We start from the raw sequence: 17,568 nt of genomic DNA, 5'->3' as shown, positions 1-17,568 counted from the left end.
GAAAAAAATTCAGAAGCAGCTGGAGACTAAGTCGGAAGTGTGTACACTACCTTGCCTCGGAATGCACGTAAAACAGTTGGTCCCAAGCCTGAACTCTTTTCGGTCATGTCCCATTGGATTATGACAGCAAGGGAATGGATAATGTACCTGTGTTTGCGTGTTTGCGAGTACACCTTTGGCTGAAAGAAGTCTCATACTAGGCAACCATATGCTGATTAATATTAAAAAAGAGAATAGTCTATTTTAACCTATGGATTCGAAAAATAATCCATAAAAATGCCGTATAACTGTGCCCAAATAATTTCTTTATCAATTATATTAGAAATTAGCTTGATGCATTTTTTTTTAACACCAGACACTTTTCTCAACTACATCGGAAAACTAAAGTATGTAATTATAATTTTTGATCAACCTATATAATACATGCTCCTAATAAATAATTATTTGTTATTCATATCTTTCCTTAATATATTTCATATGAGATTTCACTTCTTTGGTATTCCCTGAGTGACTAAATTAGAGTAAGTTTAGTTAAAGGTTTTGTGTCTATTAAAAAAAAAAAAAAAATTTAAATCAAGAATATGAATAATGATAAACAGTTTAAAAAAGGTCACACGTACCTTCAATGGATGTTTGCTTTATTGGGTACGTTATGGGTTATATTTTCTAAAAAATAATGTTTGATTGAGTGTGGGTTGTAAATTGTGTGTTTGGCTGAGACTTGTAATAGATGTAGCATTCCACATGCTCTTGTAATGTTGTTTATAACAGATCTATCCACTCACTAACTCCTCTCTACGTTAAACTATTATTAAAACTGAAACAAACAATTTTTTTTTTTTTTTTTCGCTGTCTATGCTCTGTTATTCGTCTTCCAAACTAAAACATCTCTGTGGGTATGCGCCGCTCAATATTAGATAGGGCGCACCTTCGTGAGTAAATATATCAATACACGAATTTTCTTCGTCCAGCTCCGTAACACTATTTTTGTCTTTTTTTGATACTCGATATGATAATCCGATTGGTAGTTTTTTGATTTATAATATATGTAAAGTGATTACATATATTATAAATCATATTTACTTTGTTGTAGAATATTGATTTAGGTTTTTAAGGTTTCCTTAAAACCTTGATATTTAATAATCTTAAATACTTGATTTTATAAATGTCATAGGACTGTATCTTCAGAATAGTAAGGAAATGAAAAACAGTTATTAGTAATAGTCTCATCCTAAGAAATAATGCTAAGGGCTCGCTAGTCCAGCACTTTAGTCACATAATTTCACAAGTGAAGTTTTTGAAAATTAAGATTACTCTCATTACGCGATAAATTAATTTCAGCGAACTCTCCGTTATTTGTTTATGGATTGGAGTGCGGCTGGATCTCCCCAACTACAAAGATCCTTCAATCCAATGCTTCTCCAACTGGCTACCCTCTATCTAACAACACCGTAGCTTGGATCGCAAGTTCCATGAGTATGTCAGCCATTTTTGGAGTGTCAATGTATTCATACATTGCTGACACTTATGGGAGAAAGATAGGGATCATACTCATCACAATCTTTGAAGCGGTAAGTATAGCTATGACGCATAATATGACCTGTATCATACAATCAGGTTGTGTTAATCAGGTTTACGATGCAAGAGGCTTACCAAGTTTCCCCTTTTCGGTTGACGTTTGCTGATGGTTACGGCTCCCTTGCTTAGGCGTAGTAATAGGGCCTATACTTCCTCAGCAAATAAATTAAATGTCAAACAACAACAATGTAAGAGCTTTGTCAGCTATTCTAGTTTTGTCATATAAGTATAATTCCTTGAAACGGTCGATGCTATTAATTTTATAAAAAAATATATATATATATTCAAATAGTACTGGTAATTAGATTTTACTTTAGCTCGCACAACCATAAAATCTCTCCAGTATCATAATATAATTATAAATAAAATCAAAAAATGTAATACTAAAGAACCTTCAATGCATTATTAATTGTATTTTAGGTATCGTGGACAATAAAACTATCCTACACATCGACTACAACGCTTATAATAGCAAGGTTGTTCTCTGGCTTGGCAGCCGGTGGATGTTTCAACGTAGTACCCATGTATGTTAAGGAAATAAGTCAAGATGATTTAAGAGGAATACTGGGGACACTCATAATGCTGATGCAAACAACTGGAATACTTGTAATGTACCTCATTGGAGCATATTTAGATTATTACACAGTCGTCATCGTGGCGTTGATATTACCGATTGTTACTTCCGTGTTGTTATTGAAAGGTCCTGAATCGCCTGCGTTCCTGGTGAAGCGAGGGAAAATTGATGTAAGTTTTTATTATATTTTTCGAACAAATGAGATGTAATTAATATTGGACGTTAAAATATCATTCAAGATATAAGATCTAATATATACAAATAGAAAGTAACTCTTTCTATCTGACCGTCTGCCAAATCACTGGGCCGAATTTGAAGAAATTTGGTTTGAAGCAAGCTTAACCCCAAGAAAGGCCATAAGGTACTTTTAAGTCACACATGTCGACTAACTAGCATGTCTTTTATACAGCTAGAAAATAAAAACCTAGATTAGCTTTAATTAAGTCTAGCAAGTTTCAACAGCACCACCATGATTGACAACATACATTAGTGATAATTAGATTTATTATAAAATGAAGGAAAATATTTTTAAATATTTCTTGTAATATTTGGTTATTATGTAAAAAAAAAACTCTTTGAGATGATACTCTATTTGTAGGAGGCAACAAAAACAGTAGCACGTCTCCGAGGTCTAGAGGAAGATGATAAAATTATTCAGAGTATTGTTGAAGGAATGAAGAACGAAGATGCACGTTTCAAATCACTCCCCAATATGAGCATCGCAAGCATATGTATGTATTTTTCGATACAACACGTGAGAATTGTCCGAATACTTATTGAACACAGCTACAATTTATAAATTAATTCATGAACATAGTTGTTTATGTTCTAAAAATGATATGCTATATATTAAATGCAATTATATATGTATGTTATATATCCTGCCTGGAAATCAACAAGCATTAACTCCACGCTTTTTTCTCATCTATATAATCTTGTATCGAATAATATGCCTTCTTTACTTTATTTTTTTTAAATTATTCGAATTTATGAAACGGCAAAGTTAAAAATGTCTGCGGAATTTTATTATATATATATATATATATATATATATATACTATCCATATGTATCCTTTTAACTTTTCAATAAAAATACAAATTTCTTGAATGTGTTCTGGAACACCTTCCTTGATCGATATATTTTGTTTCAGTAAGAGACAAGACTTGGCGTCGTAGCTTCATACTAATTATGACGTTATTTTTATTCCACGGATTAAACGGAGCTTATGCCATCATAACCTATGCATCTACCGTGTTGATATCAACTGGTGTCAAATTCGACATAAGTCCAGAAATACAAACGCTAAGTTTTCCAATAGTAATGATAATTGGCTCCCTGACTCTCGCTGTGATCGTTGAAAGGTGTGGAAGAAAGGTAAAAAATATAAATTAAAAATGTTATCCCTTGATATCAAACGTAACGTCGACTTTAGCTTTCAAAAGACTATATCAAACAGCCAGTTCATCGATCTGTTGAGGATAATTTATACATGTAATCGAATAAATTCTTAATTTAACTTTTAATTACTATCCCCAATTTTTAAATCATTAACATGGTTCTGTACTTTGTCATAAAAAAAAATTACAAAGAAGTGTGAATATATTTGATTATTTTTAATTCATTTATATTTTATCATTCGATCTGATCAAGGCAAAGATAACTTGTGTTCTGATTGGCCGAAGCATACAGATATTATTAACAAAAAGCGTTTCATTCCAGCCTCTCCTAATCGGCTGTTTCCTAATATCAGCGATATCAATGACCGTCATCGCTATATTAATTATTGTTCAAGAGCAAGGTGGTTCCGTACCCAGTTGGTTGCCCGTGGTTGCTATCATACTCTCCGTAACAATGTACGGTGCCGGTGTTTCGTCACTGCCATATATTATATTGACAGAAATGTTCAGTTTTCAAGTAAGTGTTCAAAAACTTTTATTTTCATACAAATCCTCCAAGAGCTTCCAGACTGTTTGTGCGTTTTTAATCTATTATTGACCGAATATATATAACATAAATATCATATTATTGATTAAAAAAATTAACTAACCATATTTTTTTTTTCAGATCCGAGCTAAAGTCGTAGGCACAGTTGTCACTTTCGCGTGGTTTTTAACATTTTTATTGGTTACCATGTATGCGCCAATGGCAAATATCTTAGGACAATATTCGCCATTCATATTTTACGGTGTGATTAATCTCGCAGGCGCAATTTTTACTATGTTATTTATACCGGAAACGAAAGGAAAAAGTGAAGAAGAAATTATTCAACTAATACGAAGAAGGGATAAGAATAGCTTAAAATAAATTAAGTTATTATATGTATAAATCAATTGTAATATTTTGTGAATAAGAGATTCATAATAATATTTTAAATAATTATTTATTTTAGATGAAGTATTAAAAAAAAAAAAACTATAATCAGTATAGTGTATTTTTTTTGCCTTGTAACAATTTCGACCCACTACTTTGAAATTAACCATATTCCTAAAGACACTTTCATTTAAACTTAAAGAATGTGCAAATAAAATTGTAATAAAAATGGACTAAACCAAATTAAATAAAACTATACAGACATTATATAAAAAAAAACACCATCCAAATTGTCCTGTGGCATTATATCCAGGATACTGGCACAATTATATCTTCATTTTCAAACGAAACTTAAAAGTCAAATGAAACATTTGACAACGTCAAAAGTTGAACCTACCTTTCAAGTATCAATTTGTAACTTTTTACTAATACAAAGGAGCGGTTTATGTTTGTTAAGCAAAATATAATTTAAAAAATATTTATTTGTATTATGAATTAATAAGATAACGTATAAATATATTTTAGTTAAAAATGGGTCTTTTATCAGACCCAGAATATGGTTCTGTTAAATGGGTTAGGATTCTTAAAAGGATACATTCGCCGCTATGTTTTATATTTTATGTGGCTGCAATAGCTTGGTTCTTTACGCTGGCGCACAGAGAGTTTAATAATGAGACGTATTTCTCTGAAAATGCATTACTTCCTGGTCTTGTTACCAATGAATTTAATGGCGAGCAATCAGCTAACCAATACTTTAACGAGCTCCTGCAAGAACTAGAGGTAGAGGAAGTGTTATATTAATGCATTAATCTTACTTAAACACCCAATTTACATCTTATTTTAAAATAAGAGAATACCTCTGTTAATCTTTTTTTTTTCATTTCCAATTGTTCAATTTAATATTGCTGAGGACAACCATGTATGGTGATGTTAAGAAGAAAACCTTGATTGAATTTCTAATAACCATTAATCAAAATATTGTTTATTAAAATACCCTTATTACGGCACTTGTTAATCGACATGTTATAGAATTGAATTAAATGTAAATTTACCACTGATTCTTAACACTACTGTCAAGAAACTCAGTAGTTACTCTTTTCCACCATTTTTATTAGAGTATATCACTTAAAATTTATATATCCTGTCTTGAAATCAATAAATACTAAGTCAATGCTTTATTATCTTTAATATAATCTTATATTGAGTAACATGCCTTATCAATGTTTTCTTTTACATGAATTTTTTTATGGGCCATGTGAAAAATAACTGTGGAAGTGGAGTATGCCTTTCCTCTGTGTCTATAAAATGCTAGTCACTGTTTCTTTCAAAAAGAGCTATTTTATTGTGAATATCCTTACTTTATTAAAACATTCCAACATATAACCTTAAGATGTATTGTAAGCAGGGTTTGAAAAAATCCGATTTTTATAATAAATATCAAAAATCCGATTTTTTGATATACATCTGATATATATCTGATATCCAGGCTAAGAAAACGAAACGAATTTCATTCTGTAAACACTTAAAAATGTGAAAGGAATTTGTAAAATAATACAAGTGTCGAAATACCACATTTTTTATTAAAAAAAATTAACAAAGAAATTAGTGTCTATCTATTTGAGAAACAAGTACCTTTTATTATTATATCTTCATTTGTTTGTGAGATAATTCAACTAATTTTATTTTAATATTAATTTGTAATCGACTAATCATAAAAAGTTATCATTCAGAGTCAGGCCTTAAGCATAGATCTATGAGTGTTGTTCAGAAGATAGGAAAAAATCAATTGATATATATCAAGATAAAAATCGATTGATATATATCTGCGAACCCTGATTGTAAGTAACCCTTAGGCATGAAAGTATACAATCAGGCTAATCCTCTGAACATCACTATGCCTAATGAAAACTATAAATTGAAAAAAAATAATAATAACTCTTCAAACAATAAATAAGTACATCTGTATTGTCCCTGTATTGTTTGTATAAATATAAACCATAATCATAGACAAGTAGGACTAAATGCATATTTACATTAATAGTGTTCAAAGATTAACCTATACTAATTTCCTAAAAAAATTATAATATAATATATTTTCCATTTCCAAGCACACCAATCTTGTTTGAGTTATCTCCATCATTTATAGCCAATGTAATCTGTGACCTGTTTGTAATTAGCGAAGAATTTAATTAAAATATTTGTTTAAAATTCCAGGAGAAATATGAAGACAGTGATGAGATGCCGATACCGTGGCTTGTTGGGAAAATGTCACAAATGCATTTAGAAGTGTATACTCATAATTTCACATTAAATTATCCTCTCGGTCAAGGACAGGTAACACATTAAATCAAATCACAATTATAATAAATATTGGACAACATCACATAAATTACTCTGATCCCAATGTAAGTAGCTAAAGCACTTGTGTTATGGAAAATCAGAAGTAACAACAGTAGCACAAACACCCAGACCCAAGATAATGTAGTAAACTAATGAACTTTTTCTACATCGACTTAGCTGGGAATCAAACCCGGGATCTTCGAGAGGAGTACCTATGTAAACCAGTGTACACACTACTCAACCATGGAGGTTGTCAATTAAACAACAATTCTTAATAAAAAAAATATATGTATTTGAAGAAGAAACTTAGACTAAAATGTTTAAAGATAATTTAGAAATACATTATTTTCTAGTGTATCTACACTATATAACCTTATAAAAAGACTTTTTAAGGTATTCAGTTACATGATGACTTATTTAGGTATCAAAATATCAATTATTCAGTAGTCAGTAGGCTTAAGGTATATTGAATTATGTTTTTACTGTATTATATAAAACGTTAATTTAGCATTTTTTTACCAGGTTAGTCCCTTCTAGAGCATAGGAATTAATATTTAAAAATCAATAAATTAGATACAAATACATTTATATCCAGTCAGATCTACAGTCAGATCAAAATAGGTTTATAAAATGATATGTGCTATTTAAAATGAATACAACCGACAATTTAATGATATAAAACTAATTATTATATTAATAATGTAATAAAGTAACTCTAATTATTAGTAATAATAAAAATTTCAGGTATACAAAGGCACAAATGTGTACGGTATACTCCGTGCACCTCGAACTTCATCCTTGGAAGCTCTGGTTGTAACAGCTCCATATAGATCCCTTTCCAACCACCAGAAGGGTACTGCAGCGGGCATTGCCCTCATGCTTGCCTTTGCACAGTTTGCAAGACGTAAGTCCATTTATATAATACCATCATAATTATAAAAATAAACGGGACCTAGCTTATGACTTAAAAATCATTGTGTATTTTATCTCCTAGTGTTACTAATATACCTAATTAACCTTGAGACTATTTCAAGTACAACCCTATTTATGAATAAGGTATGGGTTTCAGTTTAAATTTTAAATTGACATAATACATTTTTTATGCATTGAAAAATAATATGTTAATAAAAAAAATCTTAAATACATGTCTGTCTAAAATATGTTTACCTTAAAAATATGTTATGATTTATTTTTGAATATGTTATTTGTTTGTGTATTCATATACTAGTTAAAATTTTCTTTTTGCAGCACAAAAATATTGGGCTAAAGATATAATATTCCTAATCACTGAGCATGAACAACTAGGAATGCAGGCATGGTTAGAAGCATACCACGGCTTACAGAGAGAGTCTTCTAGCTTTTACACATCTCTTGGCAGCTTCTGGCAGCCTAGTACATCTCGATTGGACTTGGGAAAATATGCTAAGGGCTTTGAGTGGATCACTGATCACAGTAAATGCTTGGACCCTGGTACTTTGAAAGGTCGATCTGGTTCCATACAAGCTGCTATTAATTTAGAATTTCACACTCCAAAATTCAGTAAGTAAATATTTTTATTATATTAGTGTCTGTTTAACTAGAAAAGTTTAGATTACTATAATATAGTGTCATAGAGTTCACTTTTGAGATCACCTAGTTAATTTATGACTTATCAATTTTGATCACAGTTTCAAATCTCAATAGCGTATTGGGTTATACATATCCTGCAAAGGAAATATTAATGCTATCAATTCTGTTCTTCTTATCCGAGGCAAGTGCATTCTCACAATACCGAAGCTAGTTCAGGCGTAAGACAAATGGCTTTAAATATTTTATTTAATACCTTTATTGATATAAGGTCAACATGCACAGCATATTCACAAAATAACCAAGAAAAACTTACAGTAATAGTATACTAGTACAATGTGACACACTTCTTCTCACTATTAGTATTACAATTTTTTGAGACCTAGATATGTAAACACGTTATAAGTCGAAGCAATAGAGGAAAGAATCTAAACTGTCGGCGTGTACTTGCAATTACAGCAGTACAGTTTGCAAAAAAATGAATGAACTAGAATGGGATGGAAAATCATTCATTATATAGTTGATTATTAATAGTAATACTTTGGCCTACTACTGAGAATTTTTGACAAAAAAAAAAACAAATGACTTGATCGATCCTCTTTTAAATATATCAATATTAAAATTTTGTTTTAGAATACATTGAAGTAAAAGTGGAAGGCCTTAACGGACAATTACCAAACTTGGATCTCGTTAACTTAGTTCATAAGTTATGCGTGAAGTCAGGAATCCATCATTCATATAAGAACAGGTGAGGGAAATATATTATGTCATATATATTTTTAATATAATAATTTTTAGGATGTAGTTGAACAGACAAAATGGCCACTTGTTGGTAAGTCACTCAAATCACTCAATTCAAAAGTAACTGAGACGTTATGGTCCTAGTGTCTGTAGTTCCACTGGTTCACATATCTTTCAAACCTACCTTGAATTTGTATTCCTTTTCACGCTCCTGTCAGTACAGTGAATTGCAGTGTTACGCTTCGAAGGGTGAGAGTCAGTGTTATTACAGGCAAAAGGGGTATAACATAGGAGATACTGTACTTGGCAGCGCATTGACGCTGTCAAGGGGTGTTTAAACTTCTATTAAAGCTGGTGTTTATATTTTAAAGTGACCATGTACCATTAGATGACCATTTTTAATCATCTCTAATAGTAGTAAGTTTCTTTCGTCGGTACTTCGTCGTCGTCGGTAAACGTCGGTTCGAGACGTTTATTTTCCAAACCGGTGGTAAATGTCTGACTATGAATAAGCAAGTGTAAAAGTTCTATATTGAACAACGATTTTTGACTTTGATTTCTAGGAGGTCGAGACTTCGATGACCTACCGGGTATGGCACCTCGAGTTCAATCCTTTAGCTATAGAAATATACCGTCTCGGTATACCTTTGGAGAGTATATATTATGCTCTTTAAATAATCTTCTGGAGTGATTCTATCAGAGCTATTTCTTCTATATGGATGCCACGAATTTTTAGTTGTAATATAAAGTTTTTTTTTTTTTAAATATTTGATTAATGTGTTTTGTAGTTACTCCTGGATTCGTACTCGTAATAAGATGGACGAATGGTTTAATGGTATATGGACCATGCTTGGAATGGTGTCGGCTCAAATAGCTGGGGTATGTATTTGGTGATTTTTATAATGATATGAGAGATTTGATCGATGATGATTTATGAGTTCCTGGTAGTATAAACATAACATAATCAGCCTGTAAATTTTCCCACTGCTGGGCTAAGGCCTCCTCTCCCGTTGAGGAGAAGGTATGGAGCATATTCCACCACGCTGCTCCAATGCGGGTTGGTGGAATACACATGTGGCAGAATTTCGTTGAAATTAGACACATGCAGGTTTCCTCACGATGTTTTCCTTCACCGCCGAGCACGAGATGAATTATAAACAAATTAAGCAAATGTAAATTCAGTGGTGCCTGCCTGGGTTTGAACCCGAAATCATCGGTTAAGATGCACGCGTTCTAACCACTGGGCCATCTCGGCTAATATCCTATAAATCCTGGTAGTAGTTATTACTTAAAAAAATAAAGTTAAACTTTTTTAATATCTATCTTTAATGATATGCTAGGCTGCGTCTCCTCTTAGGGATGAATAATAATAGAATAAGATAAGGGTTGAAGGTTATCACCCCAAGCTTCTCTGGTACACTTGGTGAAACTGTGTGGTAGGGTTTTGCAAACTCATCTATTGTAGGTCGATAGCTCTCACCATATATTTTACCGCTTAGCGATATTTGTTTGAAGGGTGAGTGAGCCAGTGTAACAACAGGCACAAGGGACATAACATCTTACTTCCCAAGATCGGTGGTGCGTTGGTTATTTGAGGAATAATTCATATTTCTTACAGTACCAAATTATGGGTAGCGGTGACTACTTACCATCAGGTGGTCCATTTACCGGTCCAATTCCATATGTATAAAACATAAAAAAAATTGTATAAGTTAGTCATACATACGAAACAAAGAAATGTATGTGATTATTTTATGGTTATTAGATTTATAATTAAATTTGCTAAGGGCGTTTTGATATAATTTGTAATAGGAAGATAGACTTGTTCTTTTGTTGGTGACTTTCAATGTTGTTTCAACTTTAAAGACGAATGTTACCCACATCAGTTATTAATTTTAAGTGCTTAGTGTAACTTTTTCAATAAATATATAAATATAAGATTTTAAATTAACATGGTTATTTTTATTACTAACAGTATCTAAAACGGGATATTTACCAAGTTTTTTATTTTTATTTGGTGGAGCTCGATATTTCGACATTATCTACGAATGTCTTGTTCACGAGACTGACGTTTGCGGGTAGATGTTGACGGCATTAGAAGTGTCCATATCGGACTACCTCCTTTCTCGTACGTTTGCTGCGTAAACACTGGTTACCACTACCACTGTCACTTTCACCCCTACTATTTGTTTTATTTACACTCGAAACTCGGGATCGAGTTCTAATGCCGTCAACATCTACCCGCAAACGTCAGTCTCGTGAACAAGACATTCGTAGATAATGTCGAAATATCGAGCTCCACCAAATAAAAATAAAAAACATGGTAAATATCCCGTTTTAGATACTGTTAGTAATATATAAATAGACTTGTATATGATGATGATGGCAAGTGATTATTTCTGTACAAAATCATCGGAACTGCCAACAGTGTAATTTTTCTTTAATGTTATCATGTCTCTGCGCTTTTTATTATTTAATGTGATATGTTATTTTTGTCACACTCATGTGAGAGGAGTTCCCTGATTAGCAGAAAGTAAGGCTCTTTAATGGTAGACTATCTATGTAGGTATTTGTACGTCCAGCAGGATTTACCAAGTGAAAAGTTTTCTCCTTTAAAGCATAGACATAACTTGTCACAAACAAGTTTAATGTCTATGGAATTGTATTTTGTAAACGAGTCGAATAGCACTTACATTTTAATTGGTGAGAATGTCGGTCGAATTTTGGTCGGGAAGGCATTTATCAGATAAAACTTCCAGGTGCCCAACGGTAACCACGGTTTGTTCCATCGCTTCGGAATCGAAGCTGTTACTCTAGAAGGTCGAGACGTGGATGACCCAGCGGGGATGGCACCTCGAGTCCAATCCCTTAGCTATGGAAACTTCTACCGGCTGGGTATAACATTGGAGAGTATATTACGCTCTTTGAATAATCTTCTGGAGCGATTCCACCAGAGCTATTTCTTCTATATGCTGGCTGCCACGAACAGGTTCATTTCAATCGGTAAGTAGTTCAAGTCCTCCGTTCGTTCGTTATTTTTCTGTTGCTACATAGAAACATGTAATGATCTTTTTTTTGTGTCAAAGTTTATTATACAATTAGGTGTTTAGGTATAGGAGACAACATTACAACGGCAACACATGGAGACGTAAGGAATGGTTAATATTTCTTACAGTGTTAATATATGTGAGCAATGGTGACCACTTTCAGTCAAATGGGCTGTTTGCCAGTCTGCCTAGGTATTGTAAATAATAATAAAAAAAAGGAATGTCGTAAAAATTCTTCGATATATTTAAATTTATAAAGAATTACAAAATTTTACACAAAATTCGGCAAAGTTTCTTCTGACAGTACTTCTCATATCAGGGTATAATATTTGCGGAACCGGTTGTTGTATATACTTTCACTATTACAAGTAGGTGTATTACTTTTGGTATCGAATAGATAAATTCGTTTATTTATTTTTTTGTAGGACAATACATGCCTTCTCTGTGTCTACTATGTGGTGCGATGCTACTACGAGCTCTATCCCTTTGGGTTACGTTACAAAAAGACGTAGACGATAATACAGATAAAAAAGAATCCAAAGATAAAGAAGACCCTAAAGATAAAACAACAGATGAAATAGATGAAGATAAAAAAGAAGATAAAAATGAGAAAAATGAAGATATAAATAAAACAAAACACGAAGGAAAAGATAGAAAAGAAACAGATATCAGTTTCAGTATTGTCAATATGGGGGGGAATTATTTATTGATACACCTCTTCGGGTATGGCGTCATGAATTCGCCGTTATTGTTCAGCCATATAGGTAAGTGGCAATAGGCGAGGCGGTAGGCGAGCGGATCACCTGATGGTAAGTGGTCACCGACGCCCATAGACATTGATTCTCTATGAAATAATAAAAAAAATATATGATATATTGATTTCTGGACAGGATATATGGATAAAAATATGATATATGGATTTTACTGACATACTACGTCATTAAAATGGTGGAAAAGATTAACTACTGAGTTTCGAGCCGGTTTTTCTCGATGGAATCTATTTTCCGAACCCGTGGAAGCTTTATATTTAATTCAACACTATAACATGACGATTCAGAAGTGCTTTTAAGTTACTATTTTCCACTTGGATTTAAGAGAGGGGGGGGGGGTCTTGTAAGTTGTTTGGTTCCGTATATTTTTATTGGTCCGATATTTAAACTGAATATACTTGAGGCTTATACTTAAGTTACTCATTAGACATACGCTCCGTTAATTTAAAGATATTACGACTATTTATAGTTCATTTAGTAGTTGTTATTTGTTATGTTTAACTAAGTTTCCTTTTCCATGTTTCAGGTTCAATGTACTTTGACCAACCATCAGAAATCTCAGTGTACTACGGCCTTATAGCAACATCTGTGTTACTGATATTCATAACGCCGTTTTTACTAAAACTACGATCGACGTTAACGTTTGAGGAATTATCGATTGTCAATATATTACTGTTGATTGAATTATCTACAGCGTGTTTGGCTATCGGAATGCATAATTATCCTCTGGGTCTGTGTGTCGCAGTCCTGTATACACCGTTGTCTTTGATTGTCGGTGTAGTGGACAGTGATTCAAGAAGGTGAGTGATTTATTTCGTTATTGTTATTGTGTTATGAGTGAGTCCGTGGTATATTATACAATTCGTAAAACTTTTCAAATTTTGGTGATGATGAAATCTCTACGGACCTCCAGGGTTATTTCCGAGGGTAAATAGCCAACAGTGCGCTACATATTAGATTGCAGGCGGGTATGTCGTAATTTGATGGGATGGGCACTGAATACTTCCAACAGACTCCGGGATGCTAGTGAGAGTTTGTCGAAAGAAAAATCAAATGGTTTTATTGGTATGATCCTGGGTTCGATCAGGACCTTGGACACTACGGCTTTATGAGCTTGCCACTAGATCAACGAGGTCACTACTCGTACTCAACCACTTAATAGCTAAAACCTCGAGCATTTTTGTTGCGATGAATGAGGAATTTAAAAAAGTTTCCTTTATAAAGCGAACCAATTTTGAATTGAAAAAAGATATGCCAGTACGAATTATGTTTTAATTTATCGTAAGCGATTTTAAAAAGTTACAATTTTTATCACAAAAAAGGTAATAATGATAGACTTGAACGTACTCATTAAGAGCAGATAGGTCCTTTTACTAATATAGTATATTCCAATGGCAAGAGGAGGTGACATGAACAAATCTTAGATTTAAATATTCCACGCGATTTGCTAATAGTTCTGCTATATTATACACTTACAGCGATATCAAAATCAAATCAAAATATACTTTATTCAAGAAGGCTTTTGCGAGCACTTTTGTATTGTCATTTTACAAAGTATATTAAGGGAAGCTAAAACGAGTTCGAATGTATATTCTACTGAGAAGAACCGGCAAGACTCTCAGCAGTTACACTTTTTTCAACATTTCACAAAAATACAAAGTTATGCTTGTTAAATACAATTAAATATGCTTATAATATATCCTGCATGGAAGTCAACAAGTACTAACTCCACGCTTTTTTATCGTCTATATAATCTTTTACTGAATAATATTTCATCATTCGACTATTAATATAATTTCAACAATTCAAGGTCAAAGTTGAATATTTATATTTACTCCTCCCGCCAGCGGATTCGACTATAGCTTATTTTATTTATTTATTTATTTATTTATTTATTTAATATGGAACTCCAACACAGGTACATATGTAATACAAAAAATACAAGTTTAGACAATAAAATATTAAATGTACCTCCAATTATAGGAGAACACAACATGCACTTATAAAGTATTGAACTCTAAAACAAAACTTAAGAAATAAAAATAAAAGAAAAAGAAAAAACTAAAACTAATAATTACAAAACAATGAAATAAAATAATTTATCGAAAACTATTTAACAAATCTAAACTAAACAAAATGTAAACTAAACAAAATGAAAATAAGTTCATAAACAAATTATAGAAACAAATTTACTTTGACTAACAATTTGCATAACAATAGTTCATAATATGTCTCTCTACAGCTAAATATTTCTTTTCCAGCGGTTTCTGCCTTTTCCTCAAACGAATCATCTGTCTCATCCTCCACCCGCTATCCGTGGTCTCTCTCGGTCTGATAATATATTCACGGGTTCTATTCCCGGAAGAGACACTCTTGTCTATGATCGGTCGAGGGCGTGACGCTGCGATGCAGGCTGTTATGTTTTCTATCGTCGATTCTATGGTAAGTTTTATATCTGTATAACAGTAAGTGGTTAGGTTATTTCAATGTCTTAGACTAATATGAATACCTATATTAATTATGATATATCAACAAATTGTTAATTACTACACATTACTGGGAATTTAATTAAATTAATTTAATTCGTGCTTCATTCGACCTTTCGTTTTATAATCTGAGGGCTTAATGTTTATGATGAAACTAATCTTGAGCTTGGGGAGTAAAGTTAGACATCATAAGGAGTCATGCAACTTGTGCATTTTAAAATTTAAGCATTATGTTGGGAAAAACTCTAAATATATTAAAGATGACTCAAAATCAAAATATACTTTTACAAGCACTTTTGAATCGTCATTTTACAAACTATATTAAGTGAAGCTACCACCGGTTCGGAATGTAGATTCGACCGAGAAGAACCGGCAAGAATCTCAGTAGTTACTCTTTTTCAACATCTAAAAATACAGTCATGTTAGTTAAATACAATTATATATGTATGTTATGTCTCCTGCCTGGAAGTCAACAAGTATTAACTCCACGCTATTTTATCATCAATATAATCTTGTATCGAATAATACGCCTCCTTTACACATGTATTTTTTACAAATGATTTGAATTAATTTAAAATGTGGGAACATTTGCCCAGTCGTGGGACGTAGACGTATAGGCTTGCAGCTAACTATCAGCTGGGAATAACGTATAATTAAATTTCAGATTTATGGAAATTGGCTGTTCAATGTTGGAGCGACAGTCATTCTGCCGACGTGGTTGTTATTCTGGCAAATATTATGTAACCGGGTTACTGCATAAATACAGTGTTCAAATACATCGATTGTGTGGTGTTGCCATTCCAAAGACTTAATAAAGTTTTTTTTTTAATGTATAAAGACTTTTATTGACACGATATATTTAAAAAAAAACATTAAGTTTAACTTGAGTTTTTTGAGGTTTACTAATTAAGAAACATCATAGAGATATTTGAAAGATAAGTAGATCTTTTAATCCTCGTAATAAAATTGTTGCTTGGTTTAAATATCGCATATTTTGAAGTTAAATGTCATCGTTACACGTACAGTGCGACTCGGATTAACTTTTATCTTATCTGGTAACGTAATTTATGTCGTAATCAGATTAAAAGTTTAAATTAATTAAAAAACTTAAGAGCAATAAGGAAATTATGGACTAGTAAAAATTTGGTTACGTAATTAGTAGACAAAACCGAAATGGGAATTGTTTTGCTAACGGTGCTAGTTAACCGGGAGGTCCATTTGCTTTTGTCTCTTATCCAGGGGACTTTTCCCTCTCTGTCTGTTGCTACTATATACGGTTTTATATAATATTATTAAAACTGTTTTTTTTGTTATTGTTCTAATGCACGGAATTTTGAATTACAATTTTATTGTTAAAGTTAAAGTTAAAGAAAAGTATAGAAACTTCGTTCCAACCGTAACGTGTGCATTATGCACGTAATTTTATTTAAAAGTTTATTTGTGTTGAATAAGAGATGATGATTTCTGTCAATGTTGTGTACGTCTGTAATTGTTACATATGTCAGATTAATTAGCTTAATTACAGTGGCGGACACATAAACTGCATTGAAGTTCAGGATTATTTTCGAATTAATAATTTTGATAAGTATGCAAACTTTTTAGATTAAAAAAAAAACAATATTTAAAAATAGACCTGCTGTAAAAGATAAAATTATAGCCAGGATAATAAAATTGATGCATAGTCTCAAATGTATTATTAGAGTAAAGATTGTAATTCATTATTTATGTTTCTTTTTTTCATTTGCGATTTAAATTATTGTTACGAAATAGTATTGATTATTAGTAAATACAAGTCAATGCTATGTAACGGAGATTTTGGAATAAGAATGGGATTTATAGCCGAAGAGTTAACTTTAATGCAAGATAACGCCTGACCCCACGCCGCTGCACAACTTCAACAATACTGTAAAGAGGTACATACGTAATATCAATTGGCCAGCGCGTAGTTCGGATAATTATCCAATTTAACATGTCTGGGATAGTTTAAATAAGTTGTATATGCGAGAAATCCAGTGCCCATAACAATGGTGGCAGCACTAAGAACAGCGATTTCATAAGAATGGAACAATATTCCGCAAGATCGTTTAATAACCCTAATCATCTCTATGTGGAACCTTATTTAAAGAAAAGCAAACGTATGCTTCAACTTTTTTTA

The 17,568-nt window shown here is 32.2% G+C and overlaps 2 protein-coding genes across 2 annotated transcripts; both read left to right on the top strand.

Annotated features, from left to right (window-relative positions):
* The first annotated feature begins 563 nt into the window (after positions 1-563).
* Positions 564-4,473, top strand: LOC135194126 (facilitated trehalose transporter Tret1-like). The gene is made up of 7 exons (XM_064218902.1): positions 564-645; positions 1,342-1,571; positions 1,999-2,322; positions 2,751-2,883; positions 3,304-3,527; positions 3,873-4,067; positions 4,218-4,473. The coding sequence occupies exons 1-7, from the start codon at positions 582-584 to the stop codon at positions 4,455-4,457; spliced, it is 1,410 nt and encodes a 469-aa protein (XP_064074972.1). The 5' UTR covers positions 564-581; the 3' UTR covers positions 4,458-4,473.
* A 360-nt stretch (positions 4,474-4,833) lies between these two features.
* On the top strand, positions 4,834-16,242 carry LOC113399502 (glycosylphosphatidylinositol anchor attachment 1 protein). Its single transcript, XM_064218932.1, has 11 exons — positions 4,834-5,243; positions 6,678-6,797; positions 7,548-7,707; positions 8,052-8,342; positions 9,003-9,117; positions 9,899-9,989; positions 11,870-12,113; positions 12,583-12,921; positions 13,454-13,727; positions 15,189-15,369; positions 16,078-16,242. Exons 1-11 carry the CDS (start codon positions 4,995-4,997, stop codon positions 16,171-16,173), a joined length of 2,160 nt encoding a protein of 719 aa, XP_064075002.1. The 5' UTR covers positions 4,834-4,994; the 3' UTR covers positions 16,174-16,242.
* The last annotated feature ends 1,326 nt before the right edge of the window (positions 16,243-17,568 follow it).

The sequence above is a fragment of the Vanessa tameamea genome, chromosome 25 (genome assembly GCF_037043105.1).
Source record: "Vanessa tameamea isolate UH-Manoa-2023 chromosome 25, ilVanTame1 primary haplotype, whole genome shotgun sequence".
Lineage (NCBI taxonomy): Eukaryota > Metazoa > Arthropoda > Insecta > Lepidoptera > Nymphalidae > Vanessa > Vanessa tameamea.
This window is presented reverse-complemented; position numbering and strand designations above follow the sequence as displayed.

Bases quoted from the DNA above. Each gene is read 5' to 3' on its own strand.
- LOC135194126 (XM_064218902.1), top strand. From the start codon at position 582: ATGAATAATGATAAACAGTTTAAAAAAGGTCACACGTACCTTCAATGG. The intron at 2,884-3,303 runs GTATGTATTTTT...ATTTTGTTTCAG, and splicing joins TATGAGCATCGCAAGCATAT to TAAGAGACAAGACTTGGCGT. The intron at 4,068-4,217 runs GTAAGTGTTCAA...TTTTTTTTTCAG, and splicing joins CAGAAATGTTCAGTTTTCAA to ATCCGAGCTAAAGTCGTAGG.
- LOC113399502 (XM_064218932.1), top strand. From the start codon at position 4,995: ATGGGTCTTTTATCAGACCCAGAATATGGTTCTGTTAAATGGGTTAGG. The intron at 8,343-9,002 runs GTAAGTAAATAT...ATTTTGTTTTAG, and splicing joins ATTTCACACTCCAAAATTCA to AATACATTGAAGTAAAAGTG. The intron at 15,370-16,077 runs GTAAGTTTTATA...ATTAAATTTCAG, and splicing joins TTTCTATCGTCGATTCTATG to ATTTATGGAAATTGGCTGTT.